Source organism: Pristiophorus japonicus, chromosome 6 (assembly GCF_044704955.1).
Source record: "Pristiophorus japonicus isolate sPriJap1 chromosome 6, sPriJap1.hap1, whole genome shotgun sequence".
NCBI lineage: Eukaryota > Metazoa > Chordata > Chondrichthyes > Pristiophoridae > Pristiophorus > Pristiophorus japonicus.
In genome coordinates, this window is record NC_091982.1 from 232,700,262 (window position 1) to 232,725,924 (window position 25,663).

The following is a 25,663-nucleotide window of genomic DNA, read 5'->3' on the forward strand; positions in this document are numbered from 1 at the left end:
GCCTACTCCTGCTCCTATTTCTTATGTTCTTATGGGCGATGTTCTGAAAGTGGATGTCATTATGATGGAGAGTATAGGGTTAAATAGGATGCCGAGTTTGGGGACAGTCTGATTCAGCCTGAGACAATGGTCGAGGAGAGGGATGGAACGGGTGGCGAGGGTACAGAACCTAGGGGTGGACTGAAGACAGTGGTTTCAGTCTTGCCAGTGTTTAACTCGAAGAAATTGTGTCTTATCTACAAGTGGGTATTTGACAAGCATTCTGAGAGCTGGTGGAGACAGAGTTAGAGCTGGGTGTTTTTTTTTTCATTCATTCGCGTTGCTGGCAAGGCCGGCATTTAGTGCCCATCCCTAATTGCCCTTGGGAAGGTGGTGGTGAACCACCTCCTTGAACCGCCGCAGTCCGTGTGGTGTAGTCAGCGTACATGTGGAAGCATGTAGATCTGTGATTAGTGTTGCCATGGGGCAGTATATAGATGAGGAAGAGGAGGGGGCCAAAGATAAATCCTCGGGGATTCTGGAAGCATCAATGCGAAGGTGGGAGGAGAGCCATTGCTGGAGATGCTCTTGTTATGATCTGCTCGGTAAGAATGGAGCCAACCTTGGGCACTCCCACTGAGGTGGACAATGGGGTAAGATGTTGGGAGGTGGATGATATGGTCAACTGTGTTAAAGGCTACAGAGAGCTCAAAGAGGAGAAATAACGTAGTTGAATCACAATGTTTCAGAATACAGAATCCTGACTGAATGCCGTACGTCTAGACTGCAATAAGACATTCCAGATCCCTGTACAATCTAGTACCCTCACTAGACTGACTGGACCTTCAAACTGTGCTCAACCAAACCAGTTTAATATAATATCCTTATATGGACATCGACTATTCATTTATTTCCCAGGTTCTAGAAGAAGAAAAGCCTGGATTTTTAAAACGACGTTACGATTTACTTTAGACAGGCTTCTACAGCTATGAACCTCCACATCCTCTTTCTCATCTCTGTCAGTCTTTTCACTGACCTCAGACGGAAAATGGGGCAGAAAATGTACGGATATGGTCTCTTGTATCTTCAAATGCTTTGTGTGCCCACTCGCCCCCAACCCCCTCACCCCATCCCTAACTCTTGTTCTCTATATCTCACAGCATATGGTATACCAATGGGGGTATTGAAAGTAAATGCAAATAAGGGGAATATATCCTCCAACGCATTTCCTTACACCACGCTGTACTCTAAGGGTGCCAGTTAGTCCCAGGGATCCAGTGTACCAAAGGCCGCGGAGGGAGCCCCCTGAATTTTTTTGTGCGTGCGATCACTATCAGAGCACTGGATTGCACAGGTCCAGAATATGAGCCCAAATCTCTGTATAAATGTCAGGTCAGAGAGATGATGCTTTCACCCTTCCCTACAAGGCCTACTGGAGCCAAACTCCTCTGCTATTTTAGTGGGACTCTCCGGAGGAGGACCATGAGAGCTCATCTGGAACATTCCAATGACCCCAAGGCCGGAGGATTGACCAGGGTCAGCGGTGCATCTTTGCGCAGGTGATTGATCCTGACCTGCCAACTCGATGCTTCCCAATCCAACAGAAGGGGGGAATATAGTTCTAGGAATTACAGGGTAAAAATGTGTCCCAAAACAGGCAGCCATACCATGATTTCACACTGAACTGGTTTGATCTGGCCTTAGTTCAGATGTTATAAAGTCTCATGAAAAATTGCATGTCTATTCCGTTTGGCACAGATCCAGGTTTTGAACTTGATTTCCTCATCTCTAACTTCTGTACTTTCTCATTATTCCATTTGTTGGTTTAAACACCACACTTGCCTGTTTTCCTGTGGCTCTGATCAGTTATACAGTTTTAAGATCAAAATGCATGAAATATTTTTAACGGGTAAATGTTTCCAGGCTGAATTACCTAATCTGTTAGTTTGATATTTGGCTCCCTCGACAGTTTTCCCATAGGAGACTCCATGAGGTTGAATGCTGTACGTTTGGCTCGCATTGTTCCAAAATGTCACCTTGATCCTATCTCCAACTTCTGCTTTTATGACAGGTCCTACAGAGAGAAATGTGATCACAGTTAACTTTTTCTTCCTGTAGACATGATAAATCAGCTGGGTGCGGGTATCTCACTAATTTTACACTGGGAGTCACTAAAAACATAAGAAGGACTCGGTGAAATTGTGCTTCTTCATGCAAAGGATGAAATTCCGAAAGATGACAATAGGAGATGGTGAATGCTTTGTTGCATGTTGTTCATTTCCAACAACCAGGTCATAAAAAGACTGGGTACTGACTCATTCCCGAATCCAGTGATGTCCGTAAGCTTCAAGGACAGAACTGAGTTCAAGTCTCCATTTAAAAGCTTCCTACAATGCAACACTCTGGATGGTTTAAATATCAGTCTGAACCTGAAGCTCAGACAGAAGCTAAAATGGGTTGGAAGCAACGAGTCAGAATATCCGAAAGGAATTTAACTACAGTGCAGATGTGACACAAAGCGAGTGTCGCATGTATGAGTGCACCAACTGCACACTGCTGCGCTATTCTGAACTGACGAATGTTCATCGACCTGAAACATTAACTTTGTGTCTCTCTCCACAGTTACTGCCTGAGCTGCCAAGTGTTTCCAGCATTTGCCGTTTTTAAGCTCATTTACATAATCCGCCAGTGCGTGGTACATCAGATAGTGGAAGAGAAAGAAAGAAAGATTTAGATTTATATAGCACCTTTCACGAGCCCCGGACGCCTCAAAGCACTTTATAGCCAATGAAGTACTTTTGGGGTTAGGGTTAGGGTCACTGTTGTAACGTGGGAAATGTGGCCGTCAATTTGCGCACAAGCAAGCTCCCACAAACAGCAATGCGATAATGACCACATAATCTGTTTTTCTGTTATGTTCATTGAGGGATAAATACTGGCCCTGGCACACCAGCGATAACTCCTCTGCTCTTCTTCAAAATAGTGCCGTGGGATCTTTTACATCCATCTGAGAGAGCAGATGGGGCCTCGGTTTAATGTCTCATCCAAAAGACAGCACCTCCAACAGTGCAGCACTCCCTCAGCACTGCACTGGGAGTGTCAGCCTAGATTGTTGTGCTCAACTCTCTAGAATGGGACTTGAACCTATGCCCTTCTGACTCAGAGGCGAGAGTGCTGCCCACTGAGCCACGGCTGGCACTGAGCTCTGAGATCTATGGGCTATTCGGTATCAGCAGCTGTTAAAGGGCTTAAAACGATTCCAGATTTGTTTTAAATACTGGGGAAAGCTGCCCGCCCCCCACACAGCCAGTCATAAACCACCTTTCCTGTTACTTTAACCCTTGAAAAGCCTCCAGGGCAAAATGGCACTGAACATCTGGAATTCTTGTCAAAGGCACCAGATGCAATGTGAGGTTCCATCAATGCAAGTTTTTTTTTCTTCCTTGGCCCGAATTTGTACGATGAGCCTCGTACCCAGCCTGTGTGCTGGTTCGAAAGGCAGAAAGTGCTTGGGGCCCACACTATGTGATGCTGTGCACATTAGGAACTAAATAGACCTTGGGCGTAATAACCTGTACCACCTCAGGCACCACTGATCACACCAGATGTTCGGGTACGATGCAAGTACATGTGTGAAATTTCCCCGCGCCCCGCCAGGCACGGAAGTTCCTGCCCCAACGCAGAATTGGAACCATGCGCCCTTGAAATGAAGCGGAGCGCTGTCTCCGGGCTACGGTTAAAGGGGAGGGCCACTACGCACTCTGCAGGCCCTTTGGTGGCCGCCTCTGGGCCACCAGGGGACGCGATCGTCCCCCAAAACGGGCCCCCGGGCTGCAGGATGGCGGCCCAATCGAGGCGAGGCCCTCCATTGTCGGGCCGACCCAAGAGTCGGCCGACAAAATAAAATGGCGGCCCAGGGCGATAAAGGCCTCCCCTTTAAGGGGCGCCCAGGCGGCGGATATCCACGACCCTTAAAGCTGGCGCTGACATCTGCTCGCGAGGCCCTTGCAAAGGGGTTGCATGGGGCGGTGAGGGGTTGGCGCATACGGCAGACTTCAGTGCAGATAAAAATTGGGCGAGATGTAAAACGAGCTGCCAATTCGCCATTGCCCAATTTTACACTGTCGAACAATGTCACAATCTACCGCGTTTCCTCTCCCCTATAGGCAATCCCTCGTATTGAGGATGACTTGCTTTCACGCCAAAAAGGGATGAGTTCACAGGTGTTTCAATGAAGGACCTAATATTCCGGATCCCGAACTACATCCTGAAGGGTGGAAGATGCCTGTACGTGGATTTTTTTAACGTGGGGTGGCCATTGCACACCAGCCACCACACGGGCTTGACAGAGCTAGGTCTTGGTCCAGTGGCAAGGATTAACCACGACGACTGGAGACCTGCTCTGCTGCACGGACCTAGTGCGCACACATATCGCAGTGTATACAAGAAAAGTGAAAGATGTTAAATGCTGTATGGTAAATACATTGCTTTTTACAATGGAATGTCAAGCATAACTAGCGCAGTTGAAGAAACTTCCCCAATTTATTCTTTACCAAGTATTCCCATGTGCAGTTCATTTGGTGTCCTCTCCTTCTGCTTTTTGAAAGTGTCATCTGTGTACTCTCTGTAAACAGCCTTTTTGTAAATTCCTCCAATCCTTGTCTCTCCTCTTTCAAAAAATACCACAGCATCTCTGCAGGTACAAGAACACACGGCGATTAGTGATGATTACATTACTTGCTCCACTATATTTTTGTCATGCTGTTTTTCACCTGCCCCCCGCTTTCGTCTAGGTCGCGCTCTGTTCTTTCGATGAGAAGCTGGGCAGACATGTGAGGCCATCAGTTCCGAGGAGAAGCGGATACTCAGCCCACTGTGACTATGGGGGTTGAGATTCCTCCTACTGCACAGTCATGTAGAAGCAATATAATAATATTCTGTGGCTTCCAGACAGCCACCGAAAGGGGCGTGGGTTTCTTTGGGATTCTCATGGAATAAAGGGAGAACACTGATAGTACAGCTGGTGTTACATCAAAGGTTTGTGTAAAATTGAGGGGTCTAGACAAAGTAGATAGAGAGAGACTATTCCCATTGGTGGAAGGGTTGAGAACCAGAGGACACAGACATAAGGTGCATGGCAAAAGAACCAAAGGCGACATGAGGAAAAACCTTTTTACGCAGCGAGTGGCTAGGATCTGGAATGAATTGCCTGAGAGGGTGCTGGAGGCAGACTCAATCACTGCTTTCAAAAGGGAACTCGATAAGTACCTGAAGGAAAACATTTGCAGGGCTGTGGGGAAAGGGCGGGGGAGTGGAACTAGCTGAAGTGCTCTTGCAGAGAGCTGGCATGGGCTCGATGGGCCAAATGGCGGCCTCCTGTGCTGTAACCATTCAATGATTCTATGAAATTGTCCAGCAAATAGCAACATGCCATTCATAACCTTGATTCTCCGAAACTCCTACATGCTCATCCTCTTCCTTCTCCACCTCCCTCCATTCTCACTGTCATGGAATCCTGGGGCTGATCGGGGAGCAGCAATCAGGAAATCATGCCCGACTCCCCATCCCCATCAACTAATTTAAAATGGGGCGGAAGATCATGGCGTCACTCAAGCTGTTTCCAAATCTGTTTCCCAAAGAAAAGAACCTGCCAGGTGGTGTGTCTGCTCTGGGGGTGTGACTGGATCATGAGAACTACCAAACTTGGGCGCCCTGAAACCTGGGCAGGTGAGACACACTCTGGGTGCTGTCCAGTGTCGGGGCAAGGTGGTGGAGACACGCGGTCCACAATGAAGTTATGGACCAGAAGAATAATCCAAAAGCAGGGATGTCTTACTGCAGTTGTACAGGGAGGCAGAATATTATCTGACTGATAACAGATTAGGAAAAGGGAAGGTGCAACGAGACCTGGGTGTCTTGGTACATCAGTCATTGAAAGTTGGCATGCAGGTACAGCAGGCGGTGAAGAAGGCAAATAGCATGTTGGCCTTCATAGCGAGAGGATTTGAGTATAGGAGCAGGGAGGTCTTACTGCGGTGTTACAGGGCCTTGGTGAGGCCACACCTTGAGTATTGTGTGCCGTTTTGGCCTCCTAATCTGAGGAAGGATATTCATGCTATTGAGGGAGTGCAGCGAAGGTTCACCAGACTGATTCCCGGGATGACAGGACTGACATATGAAGAAAGACTGGATCGACTAGGCTTATATTCACTGGAATTTAGAAGAATGAGTGGGGATCTCATAGAAACATATAAAATTCTGACGGGATTGGACAGGTTAGATACAGGAAGAATGTTCCCGATGTTGTGTAAGTCGAGAACCAGGGGTCACAGTCTAAGGATAAGGGGTAAGCCATTTAGGACCGAGATGAGGAAAAACTTCTTCACTCAGAGAATTGTGAACCTGTGGAATTCTCTACTACAGAAAGTTGTTGAGGCCAGTTCGTTGGATATATTCAAAAGGGAGTTAGATGTGGCCCTTACGGCTAAAGGGATCAGGGGGTATGGAGAGAAGGCAGGACTGGGGTACTGAAGTTGCATGATCAGCCATGATCATATTGAATGGTGGTGCAGGCTCGAAGGGCCGAATGGCCTACTCCTGCACCTATTTTCTATGTTTCTATGTTTAACCCAATAACAAAACGCAAGTGTAGAAATTTGTCTACAGTTCCTTTCTCTGGCCTTCGAAGACCTCTGTTTCTCATAAATATACATACGCGAACCGCTCAGTGTGACGTACCCATGTTGACTCTCTAAAGGCTTTCCTGTGAACTGGTCCACACCTGATGGCCCATAGTTCCAGATGATCTCGTCTGCTGCAATGTAATAGCGTCTTTCATTTCCTTTACTTTTGGCCTTCTTGGCATTTTTCTCATAGTCCACCACTTCAAACAAGGCCTGCATTCCAGCTGTAGCCATTAAAAATAATCATGGTTTATTATCAGGTACTGTATCAGAGTGGTGAGCCATTGGCTTACTGGAAAACATGCTCAGCACAGCCCCGACAAGTGGAGACTACAATATGGTCTTGAAATATTGGGTTGACATCCAGTGGCGTATTCACATACAGATAGAGTGATCACAGGCTCAGTGCTAGTATTCCTGCCTTTGAGGCAGAAGGGTGAGGCCTGGGCCCCAGTCCAGACAGCCCTAGTCAGCGGAGTCTGGAACACCAGCTCTAAATACTGGATTGACATCCACGGGGGTACTTGCATCCAATGGGCGTGGGTGCCCCCCCCCCTCCCCCCGCTGCCAGCCACTCACCCAACCCCAGCAACAACAACTTGTATTTATATAGCGCCTTTAACATAGTGAAACATCCCAAGACGTTTCACAGGAGTATTATCAGATAAAAACATTTGGCACCGAGCCACATAAGTAGACATTAGCGCAGGTGACCAAAAGTTTGGTCAAAGAGTTATGTTTTAAGGAGAGTCTTGAAGGAGGAAAGAGAAGTAGAGAGACGGAGAGGTTTAGGCAGGGAGTTCCAGAGCTTGGGGCCTAGGCAACAGAAGGCACGGCCACTATTGGTTGAGCGATTATAATCAGGGATGCTCAAGGGGACAGATTTAGAGGAGCGCAGACATCTCGGGGAGGTTGTGGGGCTGGAGGAGATTACAGAGATAGGGAGGGGCGAGGCCTTGGAGGGATGAGAGTTTTGAAATCAAGGCGTTGCTTAACTGGGAGCCAATGTAGGTCAGCGAGCACAGGAGTGATGTGTGAATGGGACTTGGTGCGAGTTACCCCACTGCAAAGGGTAGGTGTGGCTCTTTAGCCTTAGTTGCAACCCTTATAGGAGAAAATAAAGACTATAAGGAAGGTGACGGAGATACCGCCTCAGCTGCTGTTCTCCAGCACGTGGCTCAAGAATTTTTACTGTGAGCCTTGAGTTAGGAGCTGGCCTAGGGGCAGAAGGGTGGACTACATCAAACATGAACTAGGGGAAGCAGACATTTCTCCAGATTATAGTCTAGCTAGGGCATGCAAAGCTATTGATAGTAACAATAACTGTGGTCCTTTGAGTAACCCTTGGGTAACCCTTGCCACTGGACCAAGACCTAGCTCTGCCAAGCCCGTGTGGTGGCTGGTGTGCAACGGCCACCACACGTTAAAAAAATCCAAGCACAGGCATCTTCCAGCCTTCAGGATGTAGTTTGTGACCTGGATTTTTAGGTCCTTCATTGGAACACCTGTGAACATCCTTTTTTAGCGTGGAAGCAAGTCATCCTCGATACGAGGGACTGCCTATGATTGATTGACTGGTCCTGTGAGGAAGTCACGCAGAGAGTTGCGATCATATTGCCTCAGAGCTTGCTGGCAGTCTAACCTGTACTCTATGCAGGATAACGTAGCTCACTCGATGGGCATTCTGCTGTGGAGTGTGGGCCGGATAAGAAGGTCAATCCGACATCATGCACCATGTGGATTTATCTGGCCAGATCTGGCATGTCAGGAGCACGGGCAGGCACACTAGTGACTCAAAGATCTCAATCAAATCAAGCTGTAAGCTGAGGTGAAGAGACAATGTTTGAAGATATTATTTCTGATTCATACTTTCAATGACCTCTTCTAGCTTTCTGTAAGCTGTTTCCCCAGATGGGGGAGTCTCAAACAAGGGGCACAATTTTAAAAACCATTCTGGAGGTAAATCAGAGAACACTTTTACACACAAAAGGTAGTGGAGATTTGTATCTCTCCCCCTACGCCCCCCGCCCCCCCACCGCCCCGCGCCCCCCCCCCACTACCACCCCCCCCCCCCCCGCCGCCAAAAGGTCATGGAAAACTGAATCTCTCCCCCTTCCCCCTCCACCCCCTCCCCCACCCCCCTGCCGCCCCTCCCCCCCAAAGTCTGTGGATGCCGGGGTCAACTGACATTTTCAAAACTGAGATCGATAGATTTTTATTAGGTAAGGGCATCAAGGGGTATGGATCGAAGGCGGGTAAATGGAGTTGAGGTACAGATCAGCCATGATCTAATTGAATAGCAGAACATGCTCGAGGGTCTGAATGTCCTCCTCCTGTTCCCATGTAAGAAGAAGCAAAGTTGATCGGTGATAGAATGGTTTTTTTAATCTGTTTTTTTGCCTCTCCCAGGAGATCACATGGTTTCATGTGGGGTGGAGTGTATATATTGTGATACACAAAGTATTGCAACCGTGTAGGACAGGCTCGAGGGACCAGAGGGTCTTTACCTCTCCGTCATTGTTTGAACGTTCTTAAGACCACAGCAGAGCAAGAGAAAGTTAGGCAATATTCTTCCCCAAATGTACCACAAATACACCCGCTCCCCCCTAAAATGAGAGATGAATGTCAAGTGGACACTATACTGCATACATTGCTGCAATATTTCTGGATTAAGATACATGCAGCTACTAGTTCTATGACAGGTGAGTACCAGGGCTGTGATCCCTTTGCCCTCCCACTCTGAACCCCAGTGGGCCACTGACCCTCCCAATGCCTGCCCCCAACCAAGCCTCAAGGGCGCTACCCAGTGCCGAGCCTGCGGTCAACATCTCACCGTAGACAACTAGGCTCATACAGCAGTGCCTGGTCTCCAGTCGTCTTGGACCCCCTTGCCACTGGATCAAGACCTTGCTCAGCTAAGCCTGTGTTGTAGCCAGTGTGCAACGGCCGAGGGACTGCCTATGATGATGATAGTCCTTATAGATCCTACCCGTTCCTGCTTTGCCTACTCCCTGTGGGTGAAGGATCCTCTACAGCCTGTGAGCTTGGCCATTTCACTCTTTTGGTCCAACTGATGTAGCCCAACACCACAGTCTTCTCCCCTCCCTCACAACAAACAAAACACACAAAGAAATAGTGCAACGTTTTACAGTCTGAGTGAGTGATGAACAGGCTGCACATCGATCTGGGAAAAAACCTTCAGCTGATCAAAGAGGCTCCAATTCCTACATCAGCACCCTGAGAGAACATAGAAACATAGAAACATAGAAAATAGATGCAGAAGTAGACCATTCAGCCCTTCGAGCCTGCACCGTCATTCAATATGATCATATTTGATCATGCATTTCAGTACCCCATTCCTGCTTTCTCTCCATACCACGTGATCCCTTTAGCCATAAGGGCCACATCTAACTCCCTTTTGAATATATCTAATGAACTGGCCTCAACAACTTTCTGTGGTAGAGAATTCCACAGGTTCACAATTCTCTGAGTGAAGAAGTTTCTCCTCATCTCAGTCCTAAATGGCTTACCCCTTACCCTTAGACTGTGACCCCTGGTTCTTGATTTCCCCAACATCGGCAACATTTTTTCTTTCTGCATCTAACCTGTCCAATCCCGTCAGAATTTTATATGTTTCAATGAGATCCCCTCTCATTCTTCTAAATTCCAGTGAATATAAGCCTAGTCGCTCCAGTCTTTCTTCATATGCCAGTCCTACCATCCCGGAAGTCAGTCTGGTGAACCTTTGCTGCACTCCCTCAATAGCAAGAATGTCCTTCCTCAGATTAGGAGACCAAAACTGTACACAATATTCAAGGTGTGGCCTCACCAAGGCCCTGTACAACTGCAGTAAGACCTCCCTGCTCCTATACTCAAATCCTGTTGTTTTGAAGAACATAAGAACATAAGAATTAGGAGCAGGAGTAGGCCATTCAGCCCCTCGAGCCTGCTCCACCATTCAATATCATGGCTGATCTTCTACCTCAACTCCACTTTCCACTTTCCCCATATCCCTTGATTTATTTAGTGTCCAAAAATCTATCGATCTCATTCTTGAATGTACTCAGTGACTCAGCATCCACAGCTCTCTGAGGGAGAAAATTGCAAAGATTCACAACCCTCCGAGTGAAGACATTTCTCCTCATCTCATTCCTAAATAGCCGACCCCTTATCCTGAGATGGTGATCCCTGGTTCGAGCCAGGGGAAACAGCCTCTCAGCATCTAACCTGTCAAGCCCTCGAAGGATATTGTCATGTATGTAACCACAATGTAACACCACTGTATTACTGTATACACTCAACCTAGATGCACACCTTGACCACTAGGGGTGAACTTGTGGGAGACACTTCTTACCTGATCACCCAGGTATATAAAGGGAGGTCCCACGCAGGGTCATTGTTTTTGGAGTCCTTTAAATACAGAGTTAAGGTCACAGAGTGACCTTGTCCCCAGAATGTGCCTTGATGGTTTCATGCTGTAGAGTAAGGACTTTACAGATGTTATACGTTTCAATGAGATCATCTCTCATTCTTCTTAAAGCCGGAGAATATTGGGCCACTCTACTCAATTATAGGCCCATTCTACTCAGAAGGCTGCGAGAGGCTACCTACGGCCAAACCTCACCCTCACCCTGTGTTTATTGTGTCTCGGCCCTGCCGTCTTCAATCGTGCCTGCTCCCTATTTTGAGGCAAGACCGTGATCTGCAATGCCCTGGGCTAATGAAATGTATAATTCTAACAGCCTCATTGCACATACCTTGCAAGTACGATGCATTGTAACCCATAATATGTCACAACCCTGGAAAACATATACTTTACCTAATTGAATTGAAAAAAAGTACCTCTATGCTTGACTATTCCAACGCACACCTGGCTGGCCTCCCAAATTCTACACTACGTAAACTAGAGGTGATCCAAAACTCGGCTACCCATGTCCTAACTCGCATCAAGTCCTGCTCACCCTTCACCCCTGTGCTCGCTGACTTACATTGGCTCCCGGTTAAGCAACGCCTCGATTTCAAAATTCTCATCCTTATTTTCAAATCCCTCCCTGGCCTCGCGCCCCTCCCCTCCCACCCTCCCTAGCTCTGTAATCGCTCAACCATTGGCGGCTCTGCCTTCTGTTTGCTCGGCCCCAAGCTCTGGAACTCTGTGCCTAAACCTCTCTGCCTCTCTACCGCTCTTTCCTCCTTCAAGATGCTCCTTAAAACCTATCTCTTTGATTTTTCTTACCTCATAATACTCCTGTGAATCACCTTGGGTCATTTCACTATGTTAAAGGTGCTATATAAGTATAAGTTGTTGTTGTTTTATGAAGAGGACACGAAAAAATGAGTTGTAAAAGTTAGAGTAACTCTAACAAATGTTTATTTAAAGCAAATCTGAAGAGACGACAATACATTGTGCCCTTCATTAAAATTAATTGCTTGCACCAAACTTTCTGCCTTTTCCCAGCATTCACCCTGCCAAGCCCCTTCCGAATTCTGTATGTTTCAATGAGATCTCCTCTCATTCTTCTAAACTCTAAGGAATACAGGCCTAGTCTACTCAATCTCTCCTCATAGGGCAATCCCCTCATCCTAGGAATCAGTCTGGTGAACCTTTGTTGCACTCCCTCCAAGGCAAGTATATCTTTCCTTGGGTAAGGAGACCAGAACTGTACACAGTACTCCAGGTGTGGCCTCACCAATGCCCTGTACAATTGTAGAAAGACTTCTTTACTCTGTTACTCTAATCCCTTTGTAACAAAGGCTAACATACCATTTGCTTTCCTAATTGCTTGCTGTACCTGCATGTTAACTTTCAGTAATTCGTGTACAAGTATACCCCAGTCCCTCTGACTGCAAACGTTTCCCAGTCTCTCACCCAAAGAATATTCTGCTTTTTTGTTTTTCCTACCAAAGTGGATAACTTCAAATTTCCCCACACTATATTCCATTTGCCATGTTCTTGCCCACTCGGTCAACCTGTCTATTTCTCTTTCCCGCCTCTTTGCATCCTCCTCACAGCTTACTGTTCCACCTAACTTTGCATCATCAGCAAACTTGGATGTGTTGCACTCATCTAAGTCAATATCGATTGTGAATAGCTGAGGCCCAAGCAATGATCCTTGCAGTATCCCACTAGTTACAGCCTGCCAACCTAATTAAGTCCTGTTTATTCCTGCTCTTTGCTTTCTGTCCATTAGCCAATCCTCAATCCATGCTAATATATTACCCCCAATACCATGAGTCCTAATTTTGGGTAATAACTTCTTGTGTGGCACCTTATCGAATGCTTTTTGGGACAGTATCAAACCAGTTGTTAATAGGCATCCCACAGCACAAAACATCCCATAATTTGTTACTAGCTGGCACCAATTGGCAAACTCACTCAAAGAAGGACATCTGAATAACCTTTGTGGGAAATGGAAATGTCACATTGGTACAGGAGGACAAGGTTTATGTTTATGGTAGCCGGGTCATCTGACCATGTTATTATACCCAATCTGAAGTGCTTAAGGCTGACACCAGAAATGAAGGATACTGCCCAGTGCTACGACCCTTCAAGTGGATAAACACAGTAAAATGTACCCATAAAAATAAAGAAGTTGAGACGAATGAGAAGAAAACTTTCAAACCTTCTACATGGTCGTTGACTTGACAGGAAAGAAGCCATGTTCCTTGGTTCTTGGGCACCATCACAGCAGTGACAAACGTGGCAGGAAATAGGCTGATAGTGTCCACGTGGAGGTGCCTATCAATCAGAATCTGCCCATGGAAATATACAGAATGTATATCCACCTCATTTCCCATCCCAAATAGATACCAGACCACTTTGTCCCCAGTGAACATGGACAGGTGAGGCAGGTTCCCGTAGACGTATCCGTTAATGGCTGAAAAATATAAAGAGAGTGTCAGGCCGTTACAGAATATTTATTTTAATATTACTTATTTGGACTTTAAGCAATTTCAATGCTTCATAAACCCCCTTTCGCACTTTATTCTGTTCTCTCATTCCTCTTTTTCTTTTGGTCTTACCCAACCCATGCAGCATTCTGCCTCCTTCCAACCTCCAAATTTCCCCCAGCCCAAAATGTCCATCGGCTTCGCTCAGCCTTCTGCCAACTCACTGCCAAGAGGAGTTTAAAAGTATCTCAGAACCACTGAACCACTGGCATTGCTCCCTCATGGGGACCTGTCACATTCTGCATGGTACCCCCCCTCCCCCCCACCCCCGCCACACACACACACACACACACTCTCACACACTCACACACACACACACACACACACACTCACACACACACACACACACACACAGTTTCACACACACACACACACACACACACACTCTCACACACACACACTTTCACACACACTCTCACACACACACACACACACACATAAGAACATAAGAATTAGGAACAGGAGTAGGCCATCTAGCCCCTCGAGCCTGCTCCGCCATTCAACAAGATCATGGCTGATCTGGCTGTGGACTCAGCTCCACTTACCCGCCCGCTCCCCGTAACCCTTAATTCCCTTATTGGTTAAAAACCTATCTATCTGTGACTTGAATACATTCAATGAGCTAGCTTCAACTGCTTCCTTGGGCAGAGAATTCCACAGATTCACAACCCTCTGGGAGAAGAAATTCCTTCTCAACTCGGTTTTAAATTGGCTCCTCCGTATTTTGAGGCTGTGCCCCCTAGTTCTAGTCTCCCCGACCAGTGGAAACAACCTCTCTGCCTCTATCTTGTCTATCCCTTTCATTATTTTAAATGTTTCTATAAGATCACCCCACATCCTTCTGAACTCCAACGAGTAAAGACCCAGTCTACTCAATCTATCATCATAAGGTAACCCCCTCATCTCCAGAATCAGCCTAGTGAATCGTCTCTGTACCCCCTCCAAAGCCAATATATCCTTCCTTAAGTAAGGTGACCAAAACTGCACGCAGTACTCCAGGTGCGGCCTCACCAATACCCTATACAGTTGCAGCAGGACCTCCCTGCTTTTGTACTCCATCCCTCTCGCAATGAAGGCCAACATTCCATTCGCCTTCCTGATTACCTGCTGCACCTGCAAACTAACTTTTTGGGATTCATGCACAAGGACAAGAGAAGGCGTTCGACAGGGTGGATCACGACTATCTGCTCGGAACTCTGCGCGCTTTCGGGTTCGGGACGCATTTCGTCGCCCGGATCCGACTTTTGTACGCCGCCGCAGAGTGTCTGATTAAGGTTAACGGGTCCTTGATGGCGCCCCTTCGCTTTAGGAGAGGGGTGCGCCAGGGACGCCCCATGTCCGGCCAGTTATATGCCGTCTGCGTGGAGCCTTTCCTGCGCCTCCTGCAGACGAGGTTGACGGGACTGGCTCTGCAAGGGCCGGGCGTGGTGCTCGTCCTCTCGGCTTACGCCGCTGACGTGCTCCTCGCGGTAGAGGATCCCGCTGACCTGCGGAGGATGCGTGAGTGCCAGGAGATTTACTCGGCCGCGTCCTCCGCCAGGATCAACTGGGAGAAATGTTCCGGACTCCTGGTGGGTCAGTGGCAGGTGGACTCCCTGCCGGAGGAGCTCAGGCCTTTTGCCTGGAGCACGACCCATCTCCTCTATCTGGGAGTCTACCTTAGCCCCGACGAGGAAGCCTGGCCGGCGAACTGGCAGGAGCTGGAGGCCAAGGTCCCGCTTGCCTAGGGCACTGGACAGGACTGCTCCGAGTGCTGTCCTACAGGGGTCGAGAGCTAGTCATAAATCAGCTGGTGGCCGCAATGTTGTGGTACCGGCTGGTCACTTTGACCCCTCCCCCTGCGTTTGTCGCCAAGATACAGAAGAAGCTGGTGGACTTCTTCTGGAACAACAGGAAGCACTGGGTCTCTGCCACGGTCTTGAGTCTCCCGCTTGAGGAGGGCGGTCAGTCGTTGGTGTGCGTCAGCGCCCAGCTCGCGACTTTCCGTCTTCAGACCCTGCAGAGATACCTTTACGTCGAGCCCCCTCCTAGGTGGTGTGCTCTGGCAACGTATTTCTTCCGCCAGCAGCGCGACCTCAATTACGACACGCAGCTCCTGTTTGTGAACTTGGGGGGTGTCAGGACCGCCCTCCAGGAGCTGCCTGTCTTTTACAAGGAACTCATCAGGGTCTGGAACAAAGTCTCCACCAAGCGCAGCTCTCCGCCGGCTGGAGTGGCGGCCGTCCTGCAGGAGCCGCTGCTCGGGAATCCGTACCTCCACGACCGAGGTTTTATGTGGCGGTCGGAAGAGAGGGCTGTGGCTGGTGAGGTGACCAGGGTCAGGGACCTGCTCGATGGTGGAGGAGCGGGCTGGATGGCGCCAGGCACGCTGGCGCGGCGCCTAAATTCAGCAGACGTCCGCCGCGCGGCCGATGCCATCGAGTCGCTAAAAACAGCTCTGGGCCCTGACTCTGTTAGGTGCATCGAGGAGGCTCAAGCACGTGGGGAGATCCCGTCCGAACTGACCCCCATCCGGACGGAATTCCTCATTGGCGCCAAACCCCGGAACCTCCCTCGGGGGCCGGCACCTCACAACTTGAGCCGCCTCGGGGAAATCCCCTCCGTGCCTTCAGTTCCGCGCGGAGGGGTTTCCTGTACGGGCTGCTCCTGCACACTCTCAACTTTGCCATCCTCGCCGGCCGTCCGGACACGCCATGGCGTACCATCTCGCCGTCCGGAGGAGGCGGGGGTCCCCGATGGAGGGCACTCTATGCGGGAGTCCTCCCACTATTCATCGGGGACTTGGCCTGGAGGGTGGTGCACGGAACAGTGCCATGCAACAAATTTTTAAGCCGGTTCACGGACTCCCAGGCCGCCTGCAATTTCTGCGGTCTGGAGGAGTCCGTGTTCCATGTTTTTATGGAGTGCACGAGGTTGCAGCCCCTGTTCCATTATTTAAAGGGGCTGCTCCTGAAATTCTGGCTGCACTTCAGTCCCACTCTCCTGATCTTTGGGCACCCTGTGCGGAGGGGAGCGGGTAGGTCCGAGGGCCTCCTCGTAGGACTACTCCTGGGCACGGCCAAGGGTGCCATCAGCCGATCCAGGCAGCGGGCGGTCGAGGGGGTCGTTCAACCTGACTGCCTGCCTCTCTTCCGCTCTTACATCCGGTCCAGGGTGTCCTTGGAGATGGAGCACGCGGTGTCCACCGGTACGCTCGTGGAGGTGGGCACCGGAGGGACTGGAGTGCATCATCACGCCCGGCAACCAAATTTTAATTTGATTTTACGTTTTAAAGTTTAATTTGTTTTAATTGCCGATGCTTTTAGTGTCCCCCTCCCCTTTTATAGGGGGCACTGGAGGAAAAAATTTGATTTTAGTGCCCAAAAAAAAAAACAAAAAAAAAACCCACGAAAAAAAACACAAAAAAGAAAATAAAAAAGGGGCCTTGTAAATGTCTGGTGTGTCATCCAGGTCGGGTGGCACCGATTAATGTTTTATGTTTTCCAGATAAACTCCAAAAAGAGTTTCATGCACAAGGACCCCCAGGTCCCTCTGCACCTCAGCATGTTGTAATTTCTCCCCATTCAAATAATATTCCCTTTTACTGTTTTTTTTTCTCAAGGTGGATGACCTCACACTTTCCGACATTGTATTCCATCTGCCAAACCTTAGCCCATTCGCTTAACCTATCCAAATCTCTTTGCAGCCTCTCTGTGTCCTCTACACAACCCGCTTTCCCACTAATCTTTGTGTCATCTGCAAATTTTGTTACACTACACTCTGTCCCCTCTTCCAGGTCATCTATGTATATTGTAAACAATTGTGGTCCCAGCACCGCTCCCTGTGGCACACCACTAACCACTGATTTCCAACCCGAAAAGGACCCATTTATCACACAGTCTCACACACACACAAACACACTCACACACACACACACACACACTCACACACACACACACACTCACACACACACACGCACACACACACACACTCATACTCACACACACTCACATATACACACACACACACTCTCACACACACACTCTCACACATACACACTCACACACGCACACTCACACTCATACTCACATACACTCACACACAGACACACACACACACATACACTCACACTCACACACACAAACACACTCACACTCATACACACTCATACACACACTCGCACACACACACACTCACACTCATACTCACATACACTCACACACTCACACACACACTCACAATCACACACACACTCACACACACACTCACAATCACACACACACTCACAATCACACACACACACACACTCTTATACACACACACTCACACACTCTCACACACACACACACACTCTCACACTCACACACTCAAACTCACACACACATACACACACACACTCACAAAGGCACACACACACACACACTCACACACACACCTTTACTGGCACAACGGAGATACTAATCCTTTGGATCTTGTGTGCACTCAAACCATGTTTGCTTTTGTAAATAAGAATGATAATATGTGCTGTCCTGAGAATGTTGCAGTAATGATTATAAATTATTTCTAGATTTAAAAAAAAGCTCCACTTACGGCATCTATTATATAAGGAAAATAATAGATACCTGGAGAGCTTTAGAACTGAGAGATTTAGGTATTAGTTACATTCAAACCTCATACGATTGTAATTACGCTCACTTATTTATTATTTTATATATGCTACAACTTGCATTTCAAATAGTGCCCTTAATGCAGCAAAATGGATTTTTGTCTATTTTGGACTTTTTAATTGACATACGTTGTACTACTAGGAGCAGCATGTAAGGCGTATCACATGCAGCGTCCAGTCAGCAGAAGCTAACTGCTCACAACAAAGAGTATGCCAAGGCTTTTCTTCTGAAGATGTAAGTTTTTAGTGGGCTATTATACTTCAGGATTTCTGAGTATTTGGGAGATTTTGGTGCAATTTATGTTAAAATGATAATAATAATATTAAGTGCAATTCTTAACACACAGAAGCAGAGCTGTGGCGATTGAAAGACGGTGGAACAAAGTGGAGGACAGGAGGTCTTTCAGAGTTGCAGGACCAGAAATTGCACGCCAGGACATATGGTTGGGAGGTGGAGAAAGTACATAATGGGATTAAAATCGATAGACGGCGGGACAGAGAACCTTTGGAGTTTGGCAAGGATGGGTATGATGCTTACCCAAGACTTTATGCAAAAGAGGACATAGGTCCTGGGTCCTACGTATGTTCTTTCTGTGAATATGAAGCGATCACAATCAAGTAGATTATAAATGGTATCTTACAGTGCATTTTGTTACTTTCCATAAAATCTTCATCGCCTGTATCCACCTTGCTTGGGGTAGTGCAATATCTTCTAATATTGTCCTCCAGATACCAGCTGAGGTTTTCATCCATCACTGAAAACATTAGGGCAAACTCTTCATCAGCCTCCTTGCCATGTTTCTTCTTGCCAGTTAAAACACCTGTTAATCAAACAGGAAGGTGGAAATAATTATTCAGATATAATTCAGAAATGTGTCTGTGAGAGTCTCCGCTGAGCTAAGTAGATGTTTGGTGGATAAAACGGGAATGGTCAACGCGCGACCAGCACCATAAAAATATTTACTGTTAAAGAAGTAAGAACTCGAATTTATTAATCACGTCTTCAGGACATTCCAAAGCACTTTACAGCCAAGGAATTCATTTTGAAGTGCAGTCATCGTTGTGTAGACAAATACAGTAGGCCAATGTATGCCCAAGAAAGTCCAATAGATGTCAAATGCACGAATGATCCGATAATCTGCTTTTGGTGATGGCTGAAGGAGGAATGTTAACCAGAATTAACATTCGCGTCACACAAGTGCCAGGCAATGACCATCTCTAACAAGTGAGAGTCTAACCACCACCCCTTGACATTCAATGGCATTACCAGCGCCGAATCCCCCACTATCAGCACCCTGGGGGTCACCATTGACCAGAAACTTAACTGGACCAGCCACATAAAGAGTGTGGCCACAAGAGCAGGTCAGAGGCTGGGTATTCTGCGGCGAGTGTCTCACCTCCTGAGTCCCCAAAGACTTTCCACCATCTACAAGGTACAAGTCAGGAGTGCGATGGAATACTCTCCACTTGCCTGGATCAGCGCAACTCCAACAGCACTCAAGAAGCTTGATACCATCCAGGACAAAGCAGTTTGCTTGATCGGCACCCTATCCACCACCTTCAACATTCACTCCCTCCACCATCGACGCACCGTGGCTGCAGTGTGCACCATCTACAAGATGCACTGCAGCAACTCACCAAGGCTTCTTCGGCAGCACCTCCCAAACCCGCGACGTCTACCACCTAGAAGGACAAGGGCAGCAGGCGCGTGGGAACACCACCACCTCCACGTTCCCCTCCAAGTCATACACTATCCTGATTTGGAAGTATATCGCCATTCCTTCATCGTTGCTGGGTCAAAATCCTGGAACTCCCTCCGTAACCGCAGTGTGGGAGCACCTTCACCACATGGACTGCAGCGGTTCCAGAAGACGGCTCACCACCACCTTCTCAAGGGCAATTAGGGATGGGCAATAAATGCCGGCCTTGCAAGCGACGCTCAAATCCCAGGAACGAATAAAAATAAAGGACACTAGGAGAAGTCACTGCTCTTCTTCGAGTAGTGCCATGGAATCTTTCAACTCCACCTAAACAAATAGATAGCGCCTCACTTTATCATCTCACCTGAAAGATAGCACCTCTGGCAATGCTGCACTCCCTGAGAACTGCACTGAACTGTCAGCCTAGAATACGCACTTTGTTTGTAATGAAGCTTTTATACTCAACCTCCTGACCCAGAGCTGAGAGTTACTCCTAACTGAGTGAAGTGGCCAGTATCTAAAATCTGGGAGCTGGGTAAACTCTGGAGTTTCGGTCTGCCGCATATAATTGCAGCAATGGGGTGTGAACTGGTGGCTCCCCTTCTCCCCTCTTCTTTACTTTCCCTTCCTTTCTTTGCTTTTACCTTTTCTTTTTGTCTACCCTTGAGGTGACTGAATCAAGTCCGTTCACCCGAGTGAAGGAAAGACCATTTCAGACACCGATACGTAAGAACATTCTACCCCTAACTAACTTCAGCATGATACAGTTAATATTTGCTGAAGGTGTTAGTGACATCTGTTGATAGACATTGGTAACTGGAATGGGCGTGTGCAACTTGTACAGCTTGAGCCCTTTCAATTGGATCACCATCTATCCATTAGACACTTGGACATGCAGTTAAATCAGGGGCACTTATAATATGGCCTACTACCCCTTTAATTGACAGTTTACCCCTGCCCTTTCCTGATGCAGTTTCATCACATTATATGTCTGCTGGCACAATAGGCATTTGGCTGCATGTGGCTGTGAAGATCTGTCTCCATACCTCACACCAATCCTCCTCCACTAGTCCAGCATCCTAGGTCCCATTTCCAATGCCTATTCCTGCACCTATTTTGTATGTTTCTATGTTTCTATTCGGTCCTTTGAGCCTGCCCCACCATTCAATATGATCATGGCTGATCATTCACCTCAGTACCCCTTTCCTGCTTTCTCTCCCTACCCCTTGATCCTTTTAGCCGTAAGGGCCATATCTAACTCTCTCTTGAATATATCCAATGAACTGGCATCAACAACTCTCTGCGGCAGGGAATTCCACAGGTTAACAACTCTCTGAGTGAAGAAGTTTCTCCTCATCTCAGTCCTAAATGGCCTACCCCTTATCCTTAGACTACGTCCCCTGGTTCTGGACTTCCCCAACATCGGGAACATTCTTCCTGCATCTAACCTGTCCAGTCCCGTCAGAATTTTATACGTTTCTATGAGATCCCCTCTCATCCTTCTAAACTCCAGTGAATACAGGCCCAGTTGATCCAGCCTCTCCTCATATGTCAGTCCTGTCATCCCGGGAATCAGTCTGGTGAATCTTCGTTGCACTCCCTCAATAGCAGGAATGTCCTTCCTCAGATTAGGGAGTGGAGATTCTGTTATACTTTCAGCTGTTTGGCTAATGTCTGAGAATGCAGAATGCCTGATGGACATGTCTAATTTGGAGATAGAGATAGATTTATTGTTCATGCTTAGGGAGATGGAATGTTGTCATCTTAACTGTTTGATGGGCATAATCAGGCCTTTGTGGAGGAGTTAGTTTGATTTTAACTTGGCTCAATGATGGCACCGTCACCTCTGATTCAAAAGGTTGTGGAGTTGAATCCACTCCAGGATGTGAACACATAACCTCGGCTTGTATTGAAGTGCAGTGAGGAAAGAATGCTCTGTGCAAATTGGCTGCCATGTTTGCTTATTCAACAAGCCTTTTGGGATGTTTTTTAAATACACGTTTTTAATTTAGTTTTGTGATATCTTTTTCCCGTCAGCCTTTGAATTAGCTTGAGAAGAGTGTTCCTGGGAACTTCTCGTTGCATCAGATTAGAGAACGTACCAACAAATTGAAGGGTATTTTGTTCAGGAGGCTGCAGACTTCCACCAGGTAAAGAGCATTAGTGCTTCTGGATCCCTTGCAGATTTTTCTGGGTAAGGAGGGCTGGTAAGAAGAATTCAGTCCCCATGCTTGATCAGTGAGGTTAGGTTTTGCAATGGTAACCTTCAAGGTACTTGTCATGTATCCAAACATGTTTACTGCTTGTACTATCACATATGATGTGCCACCAGAGGACACTACTATGGGAAACTTGTACACCAGCTGTATGGTCACTAAGATGTGCCACCAGAGGGCACTGCAGTGGGAGACTGGTAGGTTACCCGTACAGGTGTGCCAGGCCTAGTATAAAAGGCAGGCCACCAGGTGTGATCATCACTCTGGAGTTACATTAAATGGACTAAGGTCACTATAGTTCAAGTGCAATACATTGCCTCATGGAGAAATTATCAGAGCATCTAAAGACATAACAGTACTAGTCAACATTCCTCCAAACTACCGCTGCTCAGTAGTAGTCCTGGATGCTGAACATCCTTCTTATTTTGGAACTGAAGGAGTTTAAGGCATTACATAGAAACATAGAAACATAGAAAATAGGTGCAGGAGTAGGCCATTCAGCCCTTCGAGCTTGCACCACTATTCAATAAGATCATGTCTGATCATTCACCTCAGTTCCCCTTTCCCGCTTTCTCTCCATACCCCTTGATCCCTTTAGCCATAAGGGCCATATCTAACTCCCTCTTGAACATATCCAATGAACTGGCATCAACAATTCTCTGCGGTAGGGAATTCCACAGGTTAACAACTCTCTGAATGAAGAAGTTTCTCCTCATCTCAGTCCTAAATGGCTTACCCCTTATCCTTAGACTATGGTTTTGGACTTCCCCAACATCGGGAACATTCTTCCTGCAAATAACCTGTCCAGTCCCGTCAGAATTTTATATGTTTCTATGAGATCCCCTCTCATCCTTCTAAACTCCAGTGAATACAGGCCCAGTCGATCCAGTCTCTCCTCATATGTCAGTCCTGCCATCCCGGGAATCAGTCTGATGAACCTTCGCTGCACTCCTTCAATAGCAAGAACGTCCTTCCTCAGGTTAGGAGACCAAAACTGAACACAATATTCCAGGTGAGGCCTCACTAAGGCCCTGTACAACTGCAGTAAGACCTCCCTGCTCCTATACTCAAAACCCCTAGCTATGAAGGCCAACATACCATTTGCCTTCTTCACCACCTGCTGTACCTGGACATACGGCTCAGAGGACATATGGCTCAGAAACAGGCCATTCAGCCCAACCAGTCCGTGCCGACGTTTATGCTCCACTCGAGTCAAGGCATGTCCTGTTTGATGACAGGATTCCGGAGCTATATCTGTTGGGGTTCTGCATTTCCTGGGCTGGAGGCAAGCAATTCCAATAAAGATATCATCTGCACTAGGAGGCAGTGGAGAACATCTTTACATGCTTGCCCTTCTCACAGACTTCGCCTCTACCTTTCTTCCTTATGATGTATCAATGGGTAGCACCCTTGTGTGCGTTAGAAGGTTATGGGTTCAAGTCCCGCTCCGGAGACTTGAGCAAAATAAATCTAGGCTGACACTGCAGTGCACTGCACTGTCAATGAGACGTTAAACCGAGGCTCCGTCTGATCGCTAGGGTGTAAGTAAAAGATCCCATAGCACTATTTTGAAGAAGAGCAGGGGAGTTATCCCCAGTGTCCTGGCCAATATTTATCCCTCAATCAACATCACTAAAACAGATTATCTGGTCATTATCACATTGCTGTTTGTGGGAGCTTGCTGTGTGCAAATTGGCTGCTGTGTTTCCTACATGACAACAATGACTACACTCCAAAAAGTACTTCATTGGCTGTAAAGTGCTTTGGGAGGTCCTGAAAAGTACTGTATGAATGCAAGTCTTCTTTTATTTAGTGCTATCAGCTCAGCAATTATTGCCCCTGGCAGCAACTCCAACGCAGTAAAGCACCTTGGGACGTCCATTGGTCGTGAAAGGTGCTAGATAAATGCAAGTCTTTCTTTATGTCAAGGCATGAACTGCACCAGTGCAACGTTTCGCTAATTATCACTGGAACAGGCTCTGCAAATACACCTTCAGTTCAATCATTACCTTTTTTGCAAATGATGAAAGGTCCAACAAGTCCGGTTGCAGTATCTCTGGGCGCATCGATGTGCGAGTGATAAGCCCTTGTCAAACAATCAATGTCCCCGTCTGCTGGGCTTTGATCCTCTGTTAAGACCCACATGTAAGTGTAATTTGTTCCTGGATTTATACTGTCGTCTAGTTTCTCCTGGAACGTGGAGTTGTCGGGATAAAGCGCACCTAGGAGAGCAAAGAGCAGGATTAATATACTCATTCTAATTGCACCTTACGTCACAATAATATCCCGGTGATACTTTGAAGTTTGTACCAATATGAAAGAGGTATTTATTTCTATTGAGGAACTTATATTGTAAGGACACTAGCAAAATTGAAAACAGTAGGGCAGAAGAGGAAATAAATCGTCAAGTTGTGATTATAGTGCCCTTGATTACTATTAGAAATGAGTTTAACTACATGGTTAATGTTTGATGTTACCATTATCTGAGCTCAAGGGTTTATTAGTGAGGGGTGGAAGGAATCTGGGAGAACTGGGAGGCAGCATGTGGGAACACTGAGAGGAATCTTTGGGATGGTGTTTGGGGCACTGGGAAAGGGATAGCAGGGGTCCGGTTATAACAACATTGGGGAAAAGATGGGGGAGAGGTCCCATGATGTGGGAACGTGGGAGAGAAAAGAAAGAAAGACATGAATTTATATAGCGCCTTTCACAACCTCAGGATGTCCCAAAGCACTTAACAGCCAATGAAGTACTTTTGAAGAGTAATCGCTGTTATATTGTAGGAACTGCGACAGCCAATTTGTGCACAGCAAGCTCCCACAAACAGCAATGAGATAAATGGCCAGACAATCTGTTTTAGTGATGTTGGTTGAGGGATAAAGATTGGCCAGGACACTGGGGAGAACTCTCCTGCTCTTTGAAATAGTGCCGTGGGATCTTTTGTGCCCACCTGAGAGTGCAGACAGAGTCTTGAATTAACGTTCACCCAAAAGATGTCACCCCTGACAGTGTAACATGCAAGGTACTGATGAGAAAAGTGCAAGGATATGATTTTTTTTGGAGGTGAGCCAGTAATGGAAGGGGGAAGTCAAGCTACTGCATATGGGGGTGGTGGGAATGGTGAGAAATGGAGGAGAGGTCAGGGGTATTGGTGCAGGTGCTCGGGTCAGGGGGTATCTGTAGAAAAGATCATGCAGAATGATGAAGGACAATGCAGTATGATCACATTCACAGAGAATATCATTTGTAGCTTTGGCTAGGGTCATTCGGTGTTGTGAGAAAGACAGAAAACTGATTGGAGGGATTTAAACAGAGAGTTATGGGAAAAACTGGGCATGGATCTGGGAGGCGACAATACGTTCAAAATCTTTGAGAGCAAAGAGAGGTTGGAGTTGGGTAGCAAGGGCAGAGGGGTCTGGGTAGTTTCTTGAGCAGGGGATGATAATGCTGATTTTGAAAGATAGAGAGACGTTCCTTGAGGAGAGGGAACCA

General features: G+C 47.2%; 1 protein-coding gene across 10 annotated transcripts in view; it reads right to left on the bottom strand.

The window, feature by feature from the left end:
• The window catches only part of cp (ceruloplasmin), a 266,551-nt gene that overhangs the window by 45,092 nt on the left and 195,796 nt on the right, over positions 1-25,663 (bottom strand). For all 10 annotated transcript variants that reach the window (XM_070883703.1, XM_070883701.1, XM_070883708.1 and 7 more), the window contains 6 exons: positions 24,181-24,393; positions 18,897-19,076; positions 13,283-13,537; positions 6,718-6,886; positions 4,533-4,672; positions 1,913-2,053 (listed from right to left, as the gene is read on the bottom strand). In XM_070883703.1, coding sequence (XP_070739804.1) covers positions 1,913-2,053; positions 4,533-4,672; positions 6,718-6,886; positions 13,283-13,537; positions 18,897-19,076; positions 24,181-24,393 — 1,098 coding nt within the window. The remainder of the gene's footprint in view (positions 1-1,912; positions 2,054-4,532; positions 4,673-6,717; positions 6,887-13,282; positions 13,538-18,896; positions 19,077-24,180; positions 24,394-25,663) is intronic.